The following is a 19,086-nucleotide window of genomic DNA, read 5'->3' as shown; positions in this document are numbered from 1 at the left end:
ACACGTGTTAGGCAGTAAGAAGCAACAAGGACAATAACGATTGTTCTAAAATATAAAATAAATCTGTCCAAATAAATAAATTAAAATTCATTAATATACTAAATATCAATTTATTTAAACGAATATTAAATGGGTGAAGGAGGCTTTATAATTGGGTCAACATTAACATTATATTCCGCCCACAAAAAAATATCTCGGTTTGATTATTGTGCCAGTAAATTATATTTCGGTAAAAATGTTTGAGAATTACTGAATAGTAATTTATAAACAATTATGTTGCATTACCAAATATTTAATTTATAAATTTTAAAATATTACATTCTTTCAATTTTTAACATTTGTATAATAACTTTTAGACACATAACTTCTCTAACTGTTCAAATTATTTGTTATGCACCAATTTATATATTTTAAAAAAACACATATCAAATTACTTAAATCTGACTCTCAACTTTCAATTCTAAATTTAAAACTAATCAAATAGAAAACACAAACTTATGCACCAAACTATTTTTAAAACACAAAACATAATTCTACAATTATTATGCTAAGTTTAGGGTATCTATACTATTATATAATTCACTAACCAACAAAATAATATATAAATACAAATTTTTTGTAAAGACATTCATTAAAAAAATTTCTCCCGCACATTCGTGCGGGTCAGGATCTAGTAAGTACATTATGGGACCCTCTAATGTGTGATTATAACTTTCTCTTCAGACCCAAAAAAAAAAAAAAAAAAACAGTCTTCAGAAGGAAATCTGAATTTGACAAACTTTCTGAGATCTACAATATTCCAAAAAAAAAAGAATCTTTAAAGTGTATAAGAAATCAAGAATCTTGTGATATGGATTAGTCTCAACTCTTTAGTCTTTTGCTTTAAGCTGTGACACAATCTTGTAAATAAGGATGGCTCGAGTTCAAAAACCTTAACCAGAAAGGTTTATACCTACCAATGCCCAGCTTTAGCCAAGGCTTCATGTTACCATTATAGTGAATCACAGCTGCGGTTTCTATCAGACGGTTATCGATGTTCACATCGTAACCTAAGCCCAAGACATGCCATCTTCTATCCAGTGGCTCTGTGAGACCATAGAAAGACAGTAGACCTGGAGGGAGTGTCCCGAGTTTCCAAAGCGTTCGTTCTCTGTTCTGTTCTTGCCAGTAATGGTACCGAGCAGTCACGTTTGCTTTCCTCCAAGCGATCAGATCAAAGACGTTCATACCAAAAGCCCATCCACATGCTTGTGGGTCGAACTTTGAGCTGATGAGTGGGTTCGAGAAATTTAGATACTTGTAATAACGGTGAAAGGCTTCAAGACATGTTTCCACAGCTCCATTGACGTTTCCGTGCAGATCCAAGGAGAAGAGTGGTGTCAAATCTTTCTGAACAACAACATCATCGTCTAGGAAAATGATCTTCTCTAGCTGTGGATAGATCTCGGGAATGTAGAATCTGAGATGGTTCAGTAATGACAAGTACTTCGGGTTCCTCACTTTTGGCTCGGAAATCGTATCTTGACTTGTCTGTTCCCCGAAATAGTAAGCTCTTGCATCTGTGTCCAGCAGTTGCTTAACAACAGGAGAATACGAAGCATTCAACCAAGAAAACTCCTCTATGCTCCTGATCTCTATAGCTGAGCCCTTGAAGTCATTACTCAGAAACCAGGCCTGCATAGCGTTGTAGCTCACTCGATTCGTCACTATGTGGAAAACAAGCTGTTTCGGGTGATCAGCATTTGAGACAGTTGAATTAACAACAACCGAGGAGGCAATAACGTTGTCCGAGAAGATGCAGAAATGGTAAAGGTTGTTGTCGACAAGTCTAGGTGAGTTTCTGTTCTCATCTGCTAGTTCATGGCGAGATGGCTCTATTAACCAATCAGATGTGAGCTTTATCATCAGACAGTGGATGCTCTTTGGTAGTGCCTCAGCAACCAACTGCCCAAAGATTGTGGTTTGAACGGTAGCTGCATTTGCACGTTCTTCAAGGGCTTGGATGTGAGATTTCATGGTCATCATTGTGGTGGCTATGTCGTAATGTGCATCTTGAGCCTTGTAGATAAGAGCTGATAGACCACTAATAATCGGTTTTGACTCATCTAACGAAATAGGTTGTCCTCTCATTGCAGCTTTCGAGAGCAAAAGCTGACAACTTCTGATCTTAGAACTCAATTCCCAAGCTAAATGAAGATTATTGTGCTCTTTAGCTATAAAAACATAAGCCTTGGCAAGTGTCATTTGCTCTGCTAACTGCCTAGAGAATGAGGAAGCACTTGTGACCTCTTCCGTGAAGTTTAAACGGGTAGGGGATACCATTTCGGTTCTCGTGTCTCTCTCCTGTCAAAGATGAAAAGATCAGAGTAAGTCCTCCATAAGTTATGAACACTCATCCAATGTCTTATCTTTAGTAAATAAAATCAACATGAACTTCACCAATTTATGATATAACTAACTAACTACTGCAAATCCTTCCCATCTGGAACTCTGATCTACGACATATTAACATTGTCATCATTTTGCACTCACATTAAGAAAATATTTGAAACCAAAACCAACAAACAATATCAATAAGAAACTACAACAGCCACAATATCTTCAAGCCACAAGTAGTAATTCATGAACAAAAACTTTCCGAAGATTTCGAAAACAGAGGTTCAGACATTCAATACTCAATTGGGAGCTTAAAATCATCAAATTGAAGATACTTCAACTCGGAAACTTCACTGATTCCATCATAGTCATAGACCGATCGAATAAGGAAACCTAATTTCATTAGGTTACAATTCCAGTGGATTCAAAAAGCACAACAAGATCCACAATTTTTCATGAGGGATGATCAAGCGCAGAGCAATCAAATCCATGAAACTAAGAGAGAAAGACATACAAATAAAAGCTGTGATGGATCTTGTTGATGGTGATAATGCTGAACCATGAAGAGAACTAATCCAGCGACAGAGAAAGAACCAAGGAGAAACCATATCCAACTCGACAATCTCCTTCTACCTCGCCGCCGGTGATCCACCGGCTGCCAACGCCCCATCTTTCGCTACAACTCCACCCACGATTTCTGAATCGGTTTTAAACACTAAAAACCCAGATTTCGAGCAGAACCTAAAGAATCTGCCGACAGAGATCCAGACAAGGAACTGTGATCTCTATAAGAGAGTGAAGAAGAAGAAGTGAGTTTTGAGAATGTGTGATCTATTCTGGCTTTTGCTTTTTCCTTTCGCGTTTCTACGAGTGTATCGAATTCTTTTCTTCACTGTCCAAATATGTTTTTTTTTTCCAGATCTAATTCATCTATACTAGTATTTTTGCAACACTTTGGTGACGGATGGGTAAAAATGCTTCCGGATATATCAGATACCCGACCCGTTTTTAAAATTCCTTCACAAAAAATTTGTTGGGTAGGGTTATATTTAACTCAACTCATACACCGGATATTCCATATTTAATAATTTAGATATTTAGAAGATTTGATTAAGATTTATAATTATGATTCTCCTATCATCTTTGTTTGATTTGTTTTTAACTGTATCGAATCATCATATAATACATAAAGTAAAAAAAAAATCAATTTTTTTCTGCATATACTGTGATTCGAAATTTAAAAAACGGACATATATTATCCAATTGACGAAAGTGTGTGTTCAACGTTCTACATCGATCAAAATATTTAGACAATGATTCAGAATCATATCATAAATAAGAACATTAATAAAATAAATGAGTTTTTTGGCCGGACGGGTTTGGCGGGACGGGTTTTTGAATCAACAATAATAAAAAGATTAAAATATCATTAATCCGCCGCTTCAATACGGATTAAATCTTTTTTTTTAATACCACAAATATTAGACATATTAAATCAGTCTCATTTAGAAAAGATTGTATAAAACCAAAAATTGTCCCGTGGTATAATGTTACTTAATAACAATATTTATAAAATTTTAAAATATCATTAACATGCCGCTTTAATACATATTAAATCTTTAGTTTATTAAAATATAAATGTCTTAGAGAATAATATGATTTGTAAACTTTTATATATAATAAATAATCATTAAATTTTAAAATAAAAACAAATCACGGGACGGGTTAAGAAATTATGGAACGGGTTCTGAAAGGATTTATATGGCGGACGAATTTGAATCAATATTTATATACCGCTTTAATTACGGGTTAAATCCTCAGTTTATTAATAATTGTCTCGTGGACTCGTGGTATACCGTTACTTAATAACAATTGTAAACTCTAATATAAATAAATATGTTATAAGAAGATACAATTTACAAAATATTTTTATATTAACTTTAAAATTAAATCATCCCGCAGTGTACCACGGGTTAAAATCTAGTTGGCTAGTAAATGACGGACAGTTTATCAATTTTCTTTCTTTTATCAATGTTTTAACTTCTTTTACAATTTTTGTCCCAAATTTTATTTTTTTACGTATGAGACATCCTATACTATTATTTGGGGAGTACACTTTATAAGATATCCTTAACTAACCTTCTCTTTTGTAAGAATTTACTTAAGAATGCCATTACAAAAATCTTTTTTTAGAACAAATTTCATTCAATTTATTAAGGATAAACAAGTAAAATACTAATTTATGTTATTTAATTAATTTAAATAAATTATAAAACGAAAATCTGTTTTTTTTTTTAAATGACCAATGCAAATGAACATATAAGATTTGATATCCAACTTACCATATTAATTTGTTATTAATCATTAAACTTCACCTCTCATCTTAATATGATTATATTAATATGAAACAAATAAATCATCATATCATCTACATAATAAAAAAAAAAAGTAATTTTTTTTCTACATACGCCAAGATTTGAATTTTTAAAAACGCATATAAATTGTTCAATCTATAAAGGAAACAATTAAACGGGTCAAAAATTCAGACTTGAGTAATATATTTCTTTTACGCAAAAATAATGTCACCAAAAATTTCGACTGAGCAACGGGTCAGAATTTGAATATTTATATTCGATTTTATACAGTTATTTTTTTGGAATGCATAATTTTATATAGAGAAATTGTTAAAAATGCCTCTTTTTCAATACCCCTTTTAAAAAATGCCCCTTTTGAGAGTCCATTTTTAAGTTTGCCCTCTTTTAATTTTTAATGACCATTTTACCCTTATTTGAAACAAAATTAGGTCCACAAAATACAAAATATTTTTTGGCGGGAAAAGTGATCCCGCAATTTTCCCGCCAAAACACTTGTAAAAACCTTAAAATACCTTGTAAAATTTTCCCGTAAAAATTTTTCCCGCCAAAAAATTTTCCCGCCAAAAATTTTTTTTTGCGGGAAAAGTGATTCCGCAATTTTTTTGCCGAAATTTTTTTGACGGGAAAAATTTACAAGGTATTTTAAAGGTTTTACGGAGTATTTACAAGTGTTTTGTAAGGTTTTACAATGTATTTTAAAAGGTTTTACAAGGTACTTATAAGGTTTTATAAGGTATTTATAACTTGTAAAACCTTATAAAAAACTTGTAAAACCTTATTTTAACTTGTAAAACCTTATAAAATAACTTGTAAAATCTTATAATATCTTATAAACACTTTTAAAATACATTGTAAAACCTTATAAATACCCTGTAAAAACCCTTTAAAATACCCAGTAAATTTTTCCCGCCAAAAATTTAACGCCAAAAAATTTGCGGAATCACTTTTCCCGCAAAAAAAAATTTTTGGCGGGAAAAAATTTTACGGGAAAATTTTACAAGGTATTTTAAAGGTTTTACAAATTTTTACAAGTGTTTTGGCGGGAAAAATTGGGGGATCACTTTTCCCGCCAAAAAATATTTTGTATTTTGTGGACCTAATTTTGTTATATTTCCTTATATATTTATGATATCTTTTATTAAAAGAAGGGTAATTTAGTCATTTTGTACATAAAAGGGGTATTTTTAAAAATGGATATCCAAAGGGGGCATTTTTGAAAAGGGGTATTGAAAAAGGGGCATTTTTGTGAGTCTCCCTTTTATATACTATAATAAAAATTTAAATATTTTACTTTGCAACATTTAAAATAAGTTTTACTTGATATTTTTAGAGAATATCATCAATACTTAATAGTTCAAAAAGCTAAAAATTATAAATACTCTAATTTGATTATTTTTAAAAATATTTATAATAGGTATCGGGTTAAATATAATATATTATATGATAAAATGAGTTTTGATCCTTATAACTATTTGAATAGTTATATTTAATTTCATGTAATTTGTTTTTTGAAATTCATAATTTTATAAACTACAAAAAAAATTTAAAGATTTTAATTTGGAATATTTAAAAATAGTGTAGAACATTTACATATGGTTCGACACCTCTAAATATTTGAAAATTTGATTCCGCAAGCAATTTTAGAATTAACGAATAATAGATTGTGCACGTAATATTTTAAAATAAAATATTGAGATTCTAAAATAAAAATATAGACTCTACGCACGGGTTGATTTTGGTATTATTATATACTAAATATATGTTTATAACATATTCGATTATGCGAATAATTGGTAAATTCCGTAATTATAAATCTCAAACAAATTCTGTAATTAGATTAACTCAAATAAATCTCTATTTCAACAACCAAAGAATTGTAAATTGAAAAATAATTTTCTAATTTAATTCAAATAATAGCTAATTTTCTTAATTAATTCAAACTAATCTATGTTTTATATGCGATTCATTTATGATTTTTAATTTTTGATCTAACTGAAATATATGCAATCCTATTTTGTGGTTGTTAACATAAATTAACTCATTGTTCAAAAAATATTACTTTTTAAAAAATAAAATTATTTTCCGTTTTCATATCTAAAAAAAAAATTATCCATAATTGAGTATTATAGAAAAAATTCTATATTTATTCTAATATTGTATATAGGGACTGACAAAAAAATTAATATTTTTTCACTTACTATTATAATATATTAAAACTTAGTTCTAATATATATATTTTATAAATTTTGTAATAAATAAAATTCAACCCGTATTTTAGTACGGGTGATGATCTAGTGAAGTAGATAAAGTGTCTATTAACACCCTATCACTCAGTCGTATCTTAGTGTTAGATTGATTTGTATATGAATCTTTGATTCGGATTTCGGTTTGATTTCTTCGATTATTTTGTTATATAGGAAATAGTTACTATACTAAAATTTTGTATATTTTTATTTCAATTTGAACATTCTTCGTTTTTAATTTTTCGAGTTTTGAATTTTTTAGTTTAAAATTGAATAAACTGTAATAATCTTTATTGAAAATAAAATAAAAATTACATGAAAATGCATTTTAAGGTAGCTTGGCAACATGTCAACAGTTAGCCTACCAAAACGACTGACCTATTTTTATGGTGAATATCGCTTTTTTTACAATCTTTAGATCCATTTTTCTATCTTGCTATAGTAGTTTTAACTTTCTTAATAACAGTATTTGGGTAGTTTGTTTAACTAATAAAACAAGAACTCATGTATCTTTCTTTCACATTTAAATTTATCAATTTTCGATCGGCTCTTCCTAAAAACGAGTGTGTATCTACATATGTATCCGTTAATTTAGTAAAACGGAGTTTGGCTTGTAAAAGAAATCGACACATTTACAAAGGCCGACGCTTTAGAAGTGTGTGGTTAGTGGCTACAAGCTATTGATAAAATATACTCATTTCCAAAATGCTAAAAAAAAGTGCATGTGTAGTTAGTAACTTAATAGTATGAATTTTTAGTATTTCATACTGTAGTATTATTTCAACATTTATCATACAATGATACCCAAAAAAAAAAACCATTTATCACATTTTCCCAAAAACCAACGCTTGAACAAGTGTCTGGTTAGTGGATTTACTAGCCAACCGTTCATCTTTTTCCTTTTTTTTTTTTTCTCTCGACCATAGAAGTTCGCCCTAGCCGCCGAAGAAAGTTACTACCGTTTTGACTCTCTCCGGTTTCCGGTGCTCCTCATCGGAGCCGTGAGAGAGTCCGTCTCTGCGCTTTACTTGTTTTTCTCCTTTGTTTTCGGCCAGTAGCAACCCCTCAGTCGGATATGTCTTGCGTTGGTGTTCTTATGATTCAGATTGGTTCTTCTCTGTTTGTCGGACAGATCCTCCATGTGCGCCGGTCTCTTTCGGTTCAGAATAGATCTTCGCGTCATCATCTGGTTTCAGTGGTGGCTGGAGGTTCCTGTAATCGATTGGTGTTAGGCGGATCTTTGGATTCGTCTTCGGCTGAATCGATGTTGCCTTCTATCTGGTAATATCGTCCTTCGTCTCTTCTATCTTTGGGGTTGTTGTGTTTGGTCCGTTTTGGCTGTTGGTGGGGTTTTAATCTTAGGCTTAGGCTCGTTCTTTACTGGTTTGGATAGTTTAGACTCTTAGTCGACGGTTTGCTCATGCGGAGGTTTGTGTGATCCGGTCTTCGGTTAGGCTGTCTCGCTTCCTTGTTGTTGTTAGCCCGAAGCATTAGTTAGCCCGGTTGACTTGTTTTTGCGGAATGTGTCTTGGATTTTGCTGGTGGTTTGTCTCTGCTTTGCCTTTCCATGGTGTCTCTGGGCTGAGTTTTCATTCGGTTTCCTCATCTTACAATTCGCGGATAGTTCAGCTCACCCACTTGTTTGGGTTTCCTCCGGTTTTGTTAGAAGGTTGGTTTAGTCGTCTTCGTTTCGCGGTTCAGCAGGATCCTCTCAGTTTAGTTAGTCGTGTGATCTTGGACTGAAAGAGTTGAGCATGTGCGTTCTTCTTCCTTCGTCAAATTCTATGTCAGGTTTCTCGATTCGATTTCTGTATCTTGCCATGTTCGTCGTTCTCATGTTTGGGCTTAATTGAGACTAAGCTTTTAGCGGTTCCACCTATTTCCGTAGATTGTAATTTCCCTCGTTTGGGCTTAAGTTTCCCTCGTTTGGGCTTTGTTATGTTTGTCCGCCTCTTTTGGCCTTAAGTTTCTGGGGGTTTCTATGTACCTGCCGGCTTTGTCTCCGAAAGGATTTCGTTCCTTGTCGGCTTTGTATAACTCAATCGCATTCTATCAATGAAATCCTTTAGACGAAAAAAAAAAGGTGGATTTACTAGCCTAGTGATAATAATATACTCATTTCCAATAAAGAGAGTTAGTGAATACTACGTACACCCTACTGGTGATATTGAAACTACCTATTATTAACGATCCATTATGCTATGTAAATTATTGGTGCCAACTAACTATATTAAACAAAAAGAAATAAGAAAAGAAAAAGAAAAAAAAACCCAACTATTTTTAATGATCAATTAAGGTTCTATGAAAAGTCTCCACGTTAACATTTTGGATCGAGCATTAATCACAACTTTTCTTGTTCGCATTTCTAAAACCCAGCAATCAATGTCGTCCTTTAATGGGTATGTGTAAGTATAACAAGTGTGGAAATAAAGTTGTAGGAAATAGAATCACTTGTTTTGAGTCTTTCGACGAAACCGTTGGATGGTGATAGCACTTTTTCATCAAATCGGATATATTTTCAATCAACCTATCAAAGTAAATAGCAGAATCGATTGATTCAATTACATATTTTAAAACCACTTTGGCTTATTCGAATAGGCATCAAACTTGGATCCTAGCTAGGAGACTATTAGAATGTTCCACATTGTTTGGGATTAAGATCTTTGGGTAGTATATAAAGGATGTGGCAATCCTTAACTCTTGAGCTAGCTTAGCTTTTGAGTTAAGTTAGGCCACATTCATAATATGGTATCAGAGCCTAAGGTTGGCCCAACAAGCAAATTCCCACAAAAATAGATTTCCACCTATGTGGCCCATATAAGAGGCATGTCTTGTTGTATTTCCGAAGTGTTGGGATTGGGCTGTTTCCCGTTTGACCGTTTCCCACCCACATCTCGAAAAGACCTATTAGAATGTTCCACATTGCTTGGGATTAAAATCTTTGGATAGTATATAAAAGATGTGGCAATCCTTAACTCTTGAGATAGCTTTTGGGTTAAGTTAGCCAACATTCCTAATAGAGACTAACAGAAGATCAAACCGACTTAAATTATCGACTATTTAATCTCATACGTAATAGAATCAGAAAAAGGTATATGCGAAAGTGATTAAATATGAATATATATATATACATTAATCTCTCTTTATATAATTACATATTCATATTTCAATTATTTTGAATATATACATATATATATAAATCTAAAAGTTTTAATTATGGTATATGCGAAAAAATATAAACTTTTCGTTAGTAGAATGAAAAAACTGATTATTCTTATAGAAGTATTGAAAAAATCAAATGGAAAACGACTGTAAAGAGAGGTTGAAATTTTATAGTTTTCAATCTCATCAACTAATTATCTACTCTCTTATATATTATATATAAATACTAATTATCTACTTTATCTTTTACTAGAAAGTCATTCTCTTAATTATAATTGTTTATAGTTTATATAACATATTTTCACTTGTCAAAATACTGTGTGAAAAATATAAAAAAATGAAGTTGGACACTGAGTCCTAGTAGGACCGATAATAATTTAGTTGTTTATTTTTTTTTTCGCCTGTATACTTTGAACAGAGAAAAATGTCAAGTGAGATGAAGCTAACCTTGAAAAATAAAAATTGCTAGTATTTATTGTTACGTCATGGACTTTTGAAATGTCAAAAGTCAATAATGTGGCACTACCACACAGTGCCAACTGCAAAGATCGGGCAATGACTTAGTGACGACCCACATGCTTATGCATTATTTAAAAATATATACTGTATCAACCTCTTTAAATCGACTATCAGATAAAAAGTTGAGAGAATTAAAGAGAAAGATAATTAGATGGCCATGGCCCGGTTGATTACGTAGTGTACATGATCACAAAATACTTGCAACTTGTTTTTTTTTTTTTTTCTTTCTTGCAACTTGTTTTTAATTTGTAAGAAAACTACAACTTGTTCAATAGATTTATCGTTCATTTTGTGGAAGCAACCCTCGCGACACTTATATTTGGACGAAGAACTAAAATTAACGTGTAATACTTTATATTGTCTTTTTGAAAACAAATTTTCAGATAATTTTTTGTTAGCTCAAAAATGAATAAATTTTTCATGTTTTACCTAGATTCACAAGAACAAGTGACTTCCATCTGAAGAGTTCAAGAAATAACAGATTTTTTCTCAACATTTACGGTAATTTCCATCTGAATCTCCATTATAACACGCACGCACGTCTACCAAAAACGTCACGTACACAAAATCTGATAGGACAAATGTAATATTCCCTTTGTATTATATTATAAGTCGTTTTAACTAAAAACATGTAGATTAAAAATATTTATTTTTAAAAAATTTAACCAATTATAAAAGAAACTGAAGGATATAAATAATTATAAAATATTATATTAATATATAATTTGCATAAAAATTTATAAACGATTTATATTGTGAAATAAAAAAGTTTACCCAAAACGATATATATTATGATACGAAAAGAGTATTGTTGATGAACAGATGGGAGAATATACTATTTTAACTTTTAACTAGTAGTGTTTTAATTTCTAATCACTTTATTTGTATAGAAACAGTGAAACACTATCTTGGAAAGGCAAATAAACTTTTTAAAAATATTAAATAATGAAACAAATCTCAGCTTTTACTTTATTTTGTTTTCGGCATGGTGCTTTCAAATATAAAGGTTTGGAATGATAATGCACAATTCTTCTTATCTTTAATCCTCGGAACATTCAAAGAATGATCCTCTCGCTTGCTTTGTGTGGGTCTTATGGCTGATTATTAGTATACTAAATTACTAATACCATATTGATAGGGTGGAATATATATATTATATATACATTAGAGAATGACATATTTAAGTCATACTTCTTTTGTTGTATAATGTAAGTCGTTTTATCTAAAAACACGTATATTAAAAATATTTATTTTAAAAAAATTCAATCAATCATAAAAAAACTGCCTAATATAAACAGTTATAAAATATTAAAACAATATATAATTTACATAGAAACTTGAAAACGACTTATATTGTGAAACAAAATTTTTTTTTCCAAAATGATTTATATTATGAAACACAAAGAGTAATATAATAAGTTAATCGTTGAAATTTTTTTATCTACAAAACTGATAAAGGATATAATTCTTTATCTTCAAAATCAAAATCGAAAATTCTTTGACCTTCAACGTTTTGGTTGAGTGAACGTACCAAATTCTAATTATAAATTACACTTCCATATTTTAATTTTTTTTGCCATAAAACCATTTCTAAAAATTTTTAGTTCATCAATTGTAAATTCAAACCGTTTTTATTTTATAATAATCTTTACATTCTTAACAAAAAAAATACTATAATTCTTTATCAAACATGCTCGATACATTAGCACTCTCCCATGACATGAGCCTCAAAAGTAATAGTGGAGCACAACACATTAAAATTAAGAATGTAGAATTTAAAATCCTGAAATTAATTTTTGTATGTGTTAATGTTTTGTTTGTTTCTTTTTTTTTGGTGAGTTTGTTTGTTCTTTTTTTCATGGGTTTATTTAAAAAACTCGTTAAATTTTTTATTACATCACCATTTATCATCCGACTTAGAAAACCAAAAAAGGAAGAAAAAAAACACACACAAAAACACATGCATATATGACAACACTAGCTATAGGCATGCATACATGGTTCATCACCATCATCATCATTATTTTTTTATTATCATCATCATTAAGGTAACATAGCCATAGACATATAGTATATCTTTATATGTGATCATATTGACATGATTAGGTGGGATTGATCGACCAGGAGATTCTCTCATCCAAAATAGTTATCAATCTCGTCAAACATATCTCGACGTTCATAGACCGGCGGCACATCAACGACGTCATTTTCATCCTCATAAAGAAACCTAGTAAGTTCTTTCATGAACGCAGTGTTGTCAACACAAGATTCCTCCAACATCATGAAATCTTCATCATTCAGAAATGTCGGGAACCCGATAGTATTCTCATCATCAACGTTATTATTACCAACGAAATTATCGCAGTACATTAGAGGATTGTTAACGGAGGCATCAGAGAACGTGGACGAAGAAGACGTCGGATTAAGGTTACCATCAACGTTAAAGTTCGATGACACAGGTGTTGTTGCAACGGTCCCATGGCAGAGAAGATTCGAGGTTGGTGCGAAGGAAGAACTCGTTGACTTATCTGATTCAGAGTCAACGGAAACACTTGTAGTAGTAGTAGTAGTAGTGTGACTAGTAGTAGCAAGTGGGCCTCCACTTCCGATAATATCAGACAGAACACTCTGATTGATTCTCTTTCCGAACCTATTAGCTACTCTGTTCAAGAACCTAGCCGATGATAATCCGGAATTCTTGTTGTTCTTCTTCGCCTTGTCATTATCAAGATCATCGTCACTAGTTGTCTGATTAACGTTTTGTTTCTCCGGGAGGTTTTCTGATTTGTCGGTATCGGAGTTTAAGCCCTTGTGTGTAACCGGATCAATACCTTTCTTAATCAAACGTTTCTTGATATGAGTGTTCCAGTAGTTCTTGATCTCGTTATCGGTTCTTCCTGGTAATCCACGAGCTATAGCGGACCATCTGATTAAAACCACACGATAACAACATTAGTAATTTAAGCACAACCATTTAAGTTATATAACTGTTAATGCAAACGAAAATGGACAAAACACATATAAATGTAGAGCTAGTGACTAACTTGTTGCCGTGAAGGGCGTGAAGAGAGATGATAGAACATTCTTCGTCTTCAGTGAACTCTCCTCTTTTGATGTCAGGTCTAAGATAATTGGCCCATCTCAGTCTGCAGCTTTTGCCGCACCTCTTGAGTCCTAACCAATTAGAGAAATAACTTTTAGTTCAATAATTGAGCAATAATGACCAATTAAAGGTCCAACATTGAATATTCCAAAATGACGGAATAAAAATAATATAAAATAAGATATACCAGCTTTTTCGGGGAGAGTTCGCCATCCACCTTCACCGTGACGGTTGAGGTAAGAGAGAAGCTTCTGATCTTCCTCGGGAGTCCAAGCTCCTTTCTTTAACCCTAATTCAGCTTTGCAACACGGTGTCCGCACCATTCTTGATTCTTCAAAGAAACTCAGGCTTCTTGATCGAGTTCAAAGGGGGTTGTTCTCAAGTACAAACAGAGAACAAAGATGGAAAAAAAAATTGAAAACCTGAAGGGTGAAACAAAGTGAGAAATGGGGCGAATGATCATAGAGATTGAGCACAGGATCTTTTGATTAGAGAATTCAAACATCTGTAGATTCTTCGAATAGACATCTTGTTCTTTTGCGTACTCGAGATCGAGGAGAAGAGAGAGAGAGAGAGAGATCTAGTTGCTCTGTTTTCTTACCACAAAGAGAGGGATTTTATAGAGAGAATCTTTTTTTCTCGATAAGGAACAGTTTGTGTTGCACTTGGCAAAGTGAGAAACTTACAGGAAAGGGCGCATCTTTATTTATGCTTGCTTATGGCTGCAGCTAACGTCGTCGTTTTATTATGCAAAATTTGATCTCTTTTTTTGACCTCAGTTTTATAATCTGATTATTACATAAAACCGCTAACTTTTGTCACTGGAAATTTTTTTGACACTAGACATTTATCTTTCTTAGAGTAATTTATTTTATTATGTAAATTGTCAATAAAGTATTAGAATTAATTACGGATTTTGCACTTTTTTATAATGGCATTTATGGATTTTACCCTTTTTTGAATAATTTATGGATTTTGTCCTTTTTTAGGCTCCAAAAATATGATTTAACATGCGTTTCATTCGTTATGTTTGAGTTTAGTCGGTTCCAGTTGTTCTTAAGGTTTAGTATTTGATATAATGTACGTATTTTTGTAAAAAAAAATCATAAATACGTACATTTTTAAGTGTTAAAAAGGGCAAAATCTATAAATTATTCAAAAAAGGGCAAAATCCATAAATGCCATTATAAAAAAAGGCAAAATTCGTAATAATCCCGTAAGTATTACTAGATTTTAACCCGCGGTACACCGCGGGGCTATGTTTTCTTAAAAAAATCAAAATGTAATTTGTTTGATAGATTATTTTGATTGTTAATTTTAGGATTTCACCCGTGGTATACTATCTTTTATAAATATCAACCCAAACCCGTCCCATCATATTACCCGTCCTGTGAAATTAAACATCATTTAGTTATTTTTCTTTTTAATAATACTTTTATTTAAAAGCTATATAATTCAAGTCAATTTAAAAATTTCTTTTAAATGGTTCCCATAAGATATATATACATATAAATTAAATTTGTATAGAGTTGAAATAATATTAATATTACAAACTTTTTATATAATTTAAATATTATAAATATTTTTAAAAATATGCAATATATATTTTTTGTTATTGAATAAGAGGATATTATGTGTAAGAAATGTAGAAAATAAGAGTTTAATATTTTTATTATGGAGTCGCAAGAAAAATCTTTTATTTCTATACATGTTATTCGTTTATTAATAATAAAAGAAAACAAATCCTTTAAATTAGATATTAACTAAAATAAACGCACCATAATTACTTATTAAGTAACAACCAATAAATTTCACCAAAAAATAGGTAACAACCAATAAATTCTAAACGCAGTAATTAAAGAATGAGATATATAAAAAAAAATATCAAATAAGATATAAGAATCTTAAAATAATTGAATATCTAAATAATTTAATTGTTAGTGTCGATTTAAATGCCTTCATTAATGTGGATTTTTTTTTTTACAGAGAAATATTTCCTAAAGATTATCACATTAATGACTCAGAAAATTAAGGAAGATATGAATTTATGATTCTCGAAATCGTATTGGTAATATCTTTAATTAATATTTTTCAAATTTAAATAATTAATGCCAATGACATTCATCCATAAATACATTCCAACTCCAGGATTTATTTGTTAAAAGTCATCCAAAAATGTATATATAGATACTAGGAAGACAGCTATTATATACTATATTATCCTTCCCATTGATCCCATGCACAAAGACCGCCACATCTAATATTAAATTGATACTGTAGTAGCGAAAGGTTCCTAGAAACAAAATATTTCAAGCATGCAAAAAGAATATTAATAACGTAAATTGTCGTGCCTGTGTAAATAGCTAATTAGTAATTACCAATCTATTTTTGAAATCCATAACTGGCTATGCAAATATTTTTACTTGTTTCATGCCACAATCTAAATTCATTCGTCGACAGAATATAAAATCTAATGCAAGATTAGAATACGGCGCCGGCAGGTTTGGAACACCAATTCCTGTTGAAGTTTCTCTTTAGATCTTTGGAGATATTTTGTATTGACCGAATTCTTGACTAAAAAAAGGAATTATTGACCCGGCCAATACGTCGGTCCAATCAATGATGAACTATAACGTACGTTTCACCATTGGAAAAAAATTAAAATTTTACAATGAGTAACAAAAAAGTTTAGTCGAAATGGGCACAAATTTAACCAATATAGATTAAATTTATCAAAAGAGTAAAAAAAAAAAAAAGGTCTATCGAAATGGGGCAACAAAGGTACGACGTGTCCATGTCAGAATGAATTCAAATGTAAAAATTGGAGTGCGAGACTTTTCTAAATACGACTGGAGCTCTTAGCAATTTTTTTTCTCTCAAATATTTAAATATGCTTAAACAATCATAAAGACGACAAAGTTTAAAAGAAACAATAGGAAAACGAACACACGAACTGAAAATTCGAGGAAGATAAGGTAGAGAGGGTAGTAGTAGATGTACACAAAAGTAGGCGTATTTGAATTAGATTAAATTAAGCAACAACTTGGCCACTCAAACACTGGACTCGGACATATCGATATCCATCATTCCAAGGAAAAATCTAAGGAACAAAGAAAGAGATCGATAAGCTATTTTCTTTTCATCGTACAACTAATTTCCACTATTTTATTTAGACAGAACCCATTAATTAGGGCCTGACTGGTTTAAACGCAGCGGTTGCGGTTGCGGTTGCGGTTGCGGGAGTTTGCGGAAGCGGGTGGTTGCGGCTTCAAGCGTTATCAAGCGTTTTGAAAGACTGGTTTAGCATTTGAAAATAGGTGCGTTTGCGGGAGTTTTATGACTGGTAAACCAGCGGGTGCAGTAGCAATTAAATAAAAAAATGACCAAAATAAATAAAAAATATTACAAAAAAAAGAAATAAAAACACCAATATATTATTATGATAATATTAGAAAAATTGAACATGCTTAATAATTAAAACCATAAATAAAGTACTAAATAATTATTCAAAAATAAAGAAATTTTGTAACAAGATAGTACTTTATGCATTTGGTTTAACATCAAAAATTGTATCAAGTAATGGGACAAACTGTAAATAACGTTGAATTCAATCAAAAAGCAAGTGAGTTTCTATTTGAGAAAACAAATCGAAACATATATTCAATCAAAAAGCAAAGCAATATGTAATGAAAAGAAAAAGAACGATGCCATAAAAAATATTCAAAAAGTTACACATGAGGTGATGAATGAATAAAAGGATATATGATACTTACGTTTGGTTATTGATTTTCATCAGTTTGAGTGGAAGAGATCGAGAGAATAGGGTTTCAGAATATTATTAGGGTTTCTGATGAGAACGTGATACAAAGATGTAAGATATATATAGGATTAATATATATTATAATAATTATAAGTAAATGTTTGGTTTTTTTTTTTAAATCTAACCGCAAACGCTTGCAGGAAGGAGCTTTTGAAATTCAGCGATTTCGAGCGATTCGAAGCGGTACAGAGCGGTTTCTATGATTGGTACCAACCGCTAACAACCGTAACCGACCGCTAACAACCGCTAGGAGGGTGCTAGCGGGAGAACCAATCAAGCCCTTAGTCAACATTGTGTTTTTTTTCCCCTCTAACATGATATGAAAGGCACATACGGTTGTGAAGAAAGCTAACCAGCTTGGTTTACATCAAACCAACTCAAAACACAAAAAAGGTCTTTACAAATTACAAAATTACATACAATTCAATGATTCATGCTAAAAGTACGACAACTAAATTATAGTAGTTCATTAGTACAAATACTAAAAAATAATCTTCACCTATGTTGACTCTTTTCTAAACCTCCAGCAGAATTATCAGCAGCCACGTTAGCAGCTAACTCCATTAGCCGTTCATAGTCAATCTCACTACACTTGTACTTCAGTTTCATACCAGCTTCAATCCATGATCTGATACAAATAACAGATTGTGTGCTATCATGAGGCATGCAATACCTTTGCTTATCAATCTCTTCTCCTTTACCGCAAAATATCTCTTCCGGTGCAGCGGAAGTCGCCTGAACCGCAAGGAAATCCCGAGCCATGTTGGAAAGTCGCGGGTATCTTCCACTGTTTACCTTCCACCAATCTAACACATCGGTCTGCATCGGAGCTATAGACTCTGATAAGTACTGAGTCAGTTCATCAACAACATTATTACTCATACTTCCTCTTCTTTTCCTTCTAGCGATTTCCTCTGCAAATGAGATATTTCCTCCTCCTCCTGCTCCTCCTTCGTCTATTTCCTGAGGACGGTACCCACTAGACATGGAAGATGTAAAATGAGTAGAAGAATAGTTACGTATGAAATGGTTTCTTGCTTCATCTATATAGCTCTCGAGATTTATCGTCTCTGGAATGTACTCTGTTTTGATCCGCGGGTCAAGAATGGCTGTGATGTAAGTGAACACGTTGCACACTTGAGTGTTGTAACTTCTGGCCTTCTGGGCCATGCTTTCAGCACAACTTCTTAGCCAGTCTGGGTTGTGGCATGATTTCTGGCAAGTTGTGATCATCTCAGATATGTTATCCATGAAGAGCAGTGCTAGACCAACTGTGAGATCCTTGTTCGTGCACATATCGTTAGTGGTCCTGTGGAATGAATCCAAATCCAAGTAATTGTGGACAATAGTCACCGCGTTCTTCTCTACAGAACTCAACATCATTCTGTTCTCTAGAACATCCTCGTTTTTCCTAATCACAGAGTCCAAGGACTTGCTAGCCTGCACCAATCTAAGCCATCACATACAAATATCTCAGAAATTAATGGC

The 19,086-nt window shown here is 31.9% G+C and overlaps 3 protein-coding genes across 3 annotated transcripts in view; all 3 read right to left on the bottom strand.

The window, feature by feature from the left end:
* Nucleotides 1–749: 749 nt before the first annotated feature.
* Nucleotides 750–3,301, bottom strand: LOC9326348 (probable galacturonosyltransferase 11). The gene is made up of 2 exons (XM_002890240.2): nt 2,891–3,301; nt 750–2,343 (listed from the first exon to the last, which is right to left on the bottom strand). The coding sequence occupies exons 1-2, from the start codon at nt 3,044–3,046 to the stop codon at nt 883–885; spliced, it is 1,617 nt and encodes a 538-aa protein (XP_002890286.1). The 5' UTR covers nt 3,047–3,301; the 3' UTR covers nt 750–882.
* Nucleotides 3,302–12,607: 9,306 nt separating this feature from the next.
* On the bottom strand, nt 12,608–14,464 carry LOC9329067 (transcription factor MYB51). Its single transcript, XM_021013934.1, has 3 exons — nt 13,966–14,464; nt 13,720–13,849; nt 12,608–13,601 (listed from the first exon to the last, which is right to left on the bottom strand). The coding sequence occupies exons 1-3, from the start codon at nt 14,099–14,101 to the stop codon at nt 12,809–12,811; spliced, it is 1,059 nt and encodes a 352-aa protein (XP_020869593.1). The 5' UTR covers nt 14,102–14,464; the 3' UTR covers nt 12,608–12,808.
* Nucleotides 14,465–17,959: 3,495 nt separating this feature from the next.
* LOC110225145 (zinc finger BED domain-containing protein DAYSLEEPER) overlaps nt 17,960–19,086 on the bottom strand; it is a 2,877-nt gene continuing 1,750 nt past the window's right edge. The window contains exon 4 of the mRNA XM_021014069.1: nt 17,960–19,056. Coding sequence (XP_020869728.1) covers nt 18,094–19,056 — 963 coding nt within the window. The 3' untranslated portion in view covers nt 17,960–18,093. The remainder of the gene's footprint in view (nt 19,057–19,086) is intronic.

Source organism: Arabidopsis lyrata, assembly GCF_000004255.2.
Source record: "Arabidopsis lyrata subsp. lyrata unplaced genomic scaffold ARALYscaffold_1, whole genome shotgun sequence".
In the NCBI taxonomy this organism is placed as follows: Eukaryota; Viridiplantae; Streptophyta; class Magnoliopsida; order Brassicales; family Brassicaceae; genus Arabidopsis; species Arabidopsis lyrata.
This window is presented reverse-complemented; position numbering and strand designations above follow the sequence as displayed.

Excerpts from the sequence above, each read along its gene's own strand:
- LOC9326348 (XM_002890240.2), bottom strand. The coding sequence starts at position 3,046 with ATGGGGCGTTGGCAGCCGGTGGATCACCGGCGGCGAGGTAGAAGGAGA. Across the intron at positions 2,344-2,890 it reads ATCCATCACAGCTTTTATTT|GAGAGAGACACGAGAACCGA; the intron begins GTATGTCTTTCT and ends CATCTTTGACAG.
- LOC9329067 (XM_021013934.1), bottom strand. The coding sequence starts at position 14,101 with ATGGTGCGGACACCGTGTTGCAAAGCTGAATTAGGGTTAAAGAAAGGA. Across the intron at positions 13,850-13,965 it reads AACTCTCCCCGAAAAAGCTG|GACTCAAGAGGTGCGGCAAA; the intron begins GTATATCTTATT and ends CTAATTGGTTAG. Across the intron at positions 13,602-13,719 it reads CACGCCCTTCACGGCAACAA|ATGGTCCGCTATAGCTCGTG; the intron begins GTTAGTCACTAG and ends GGTTTTAATCAG.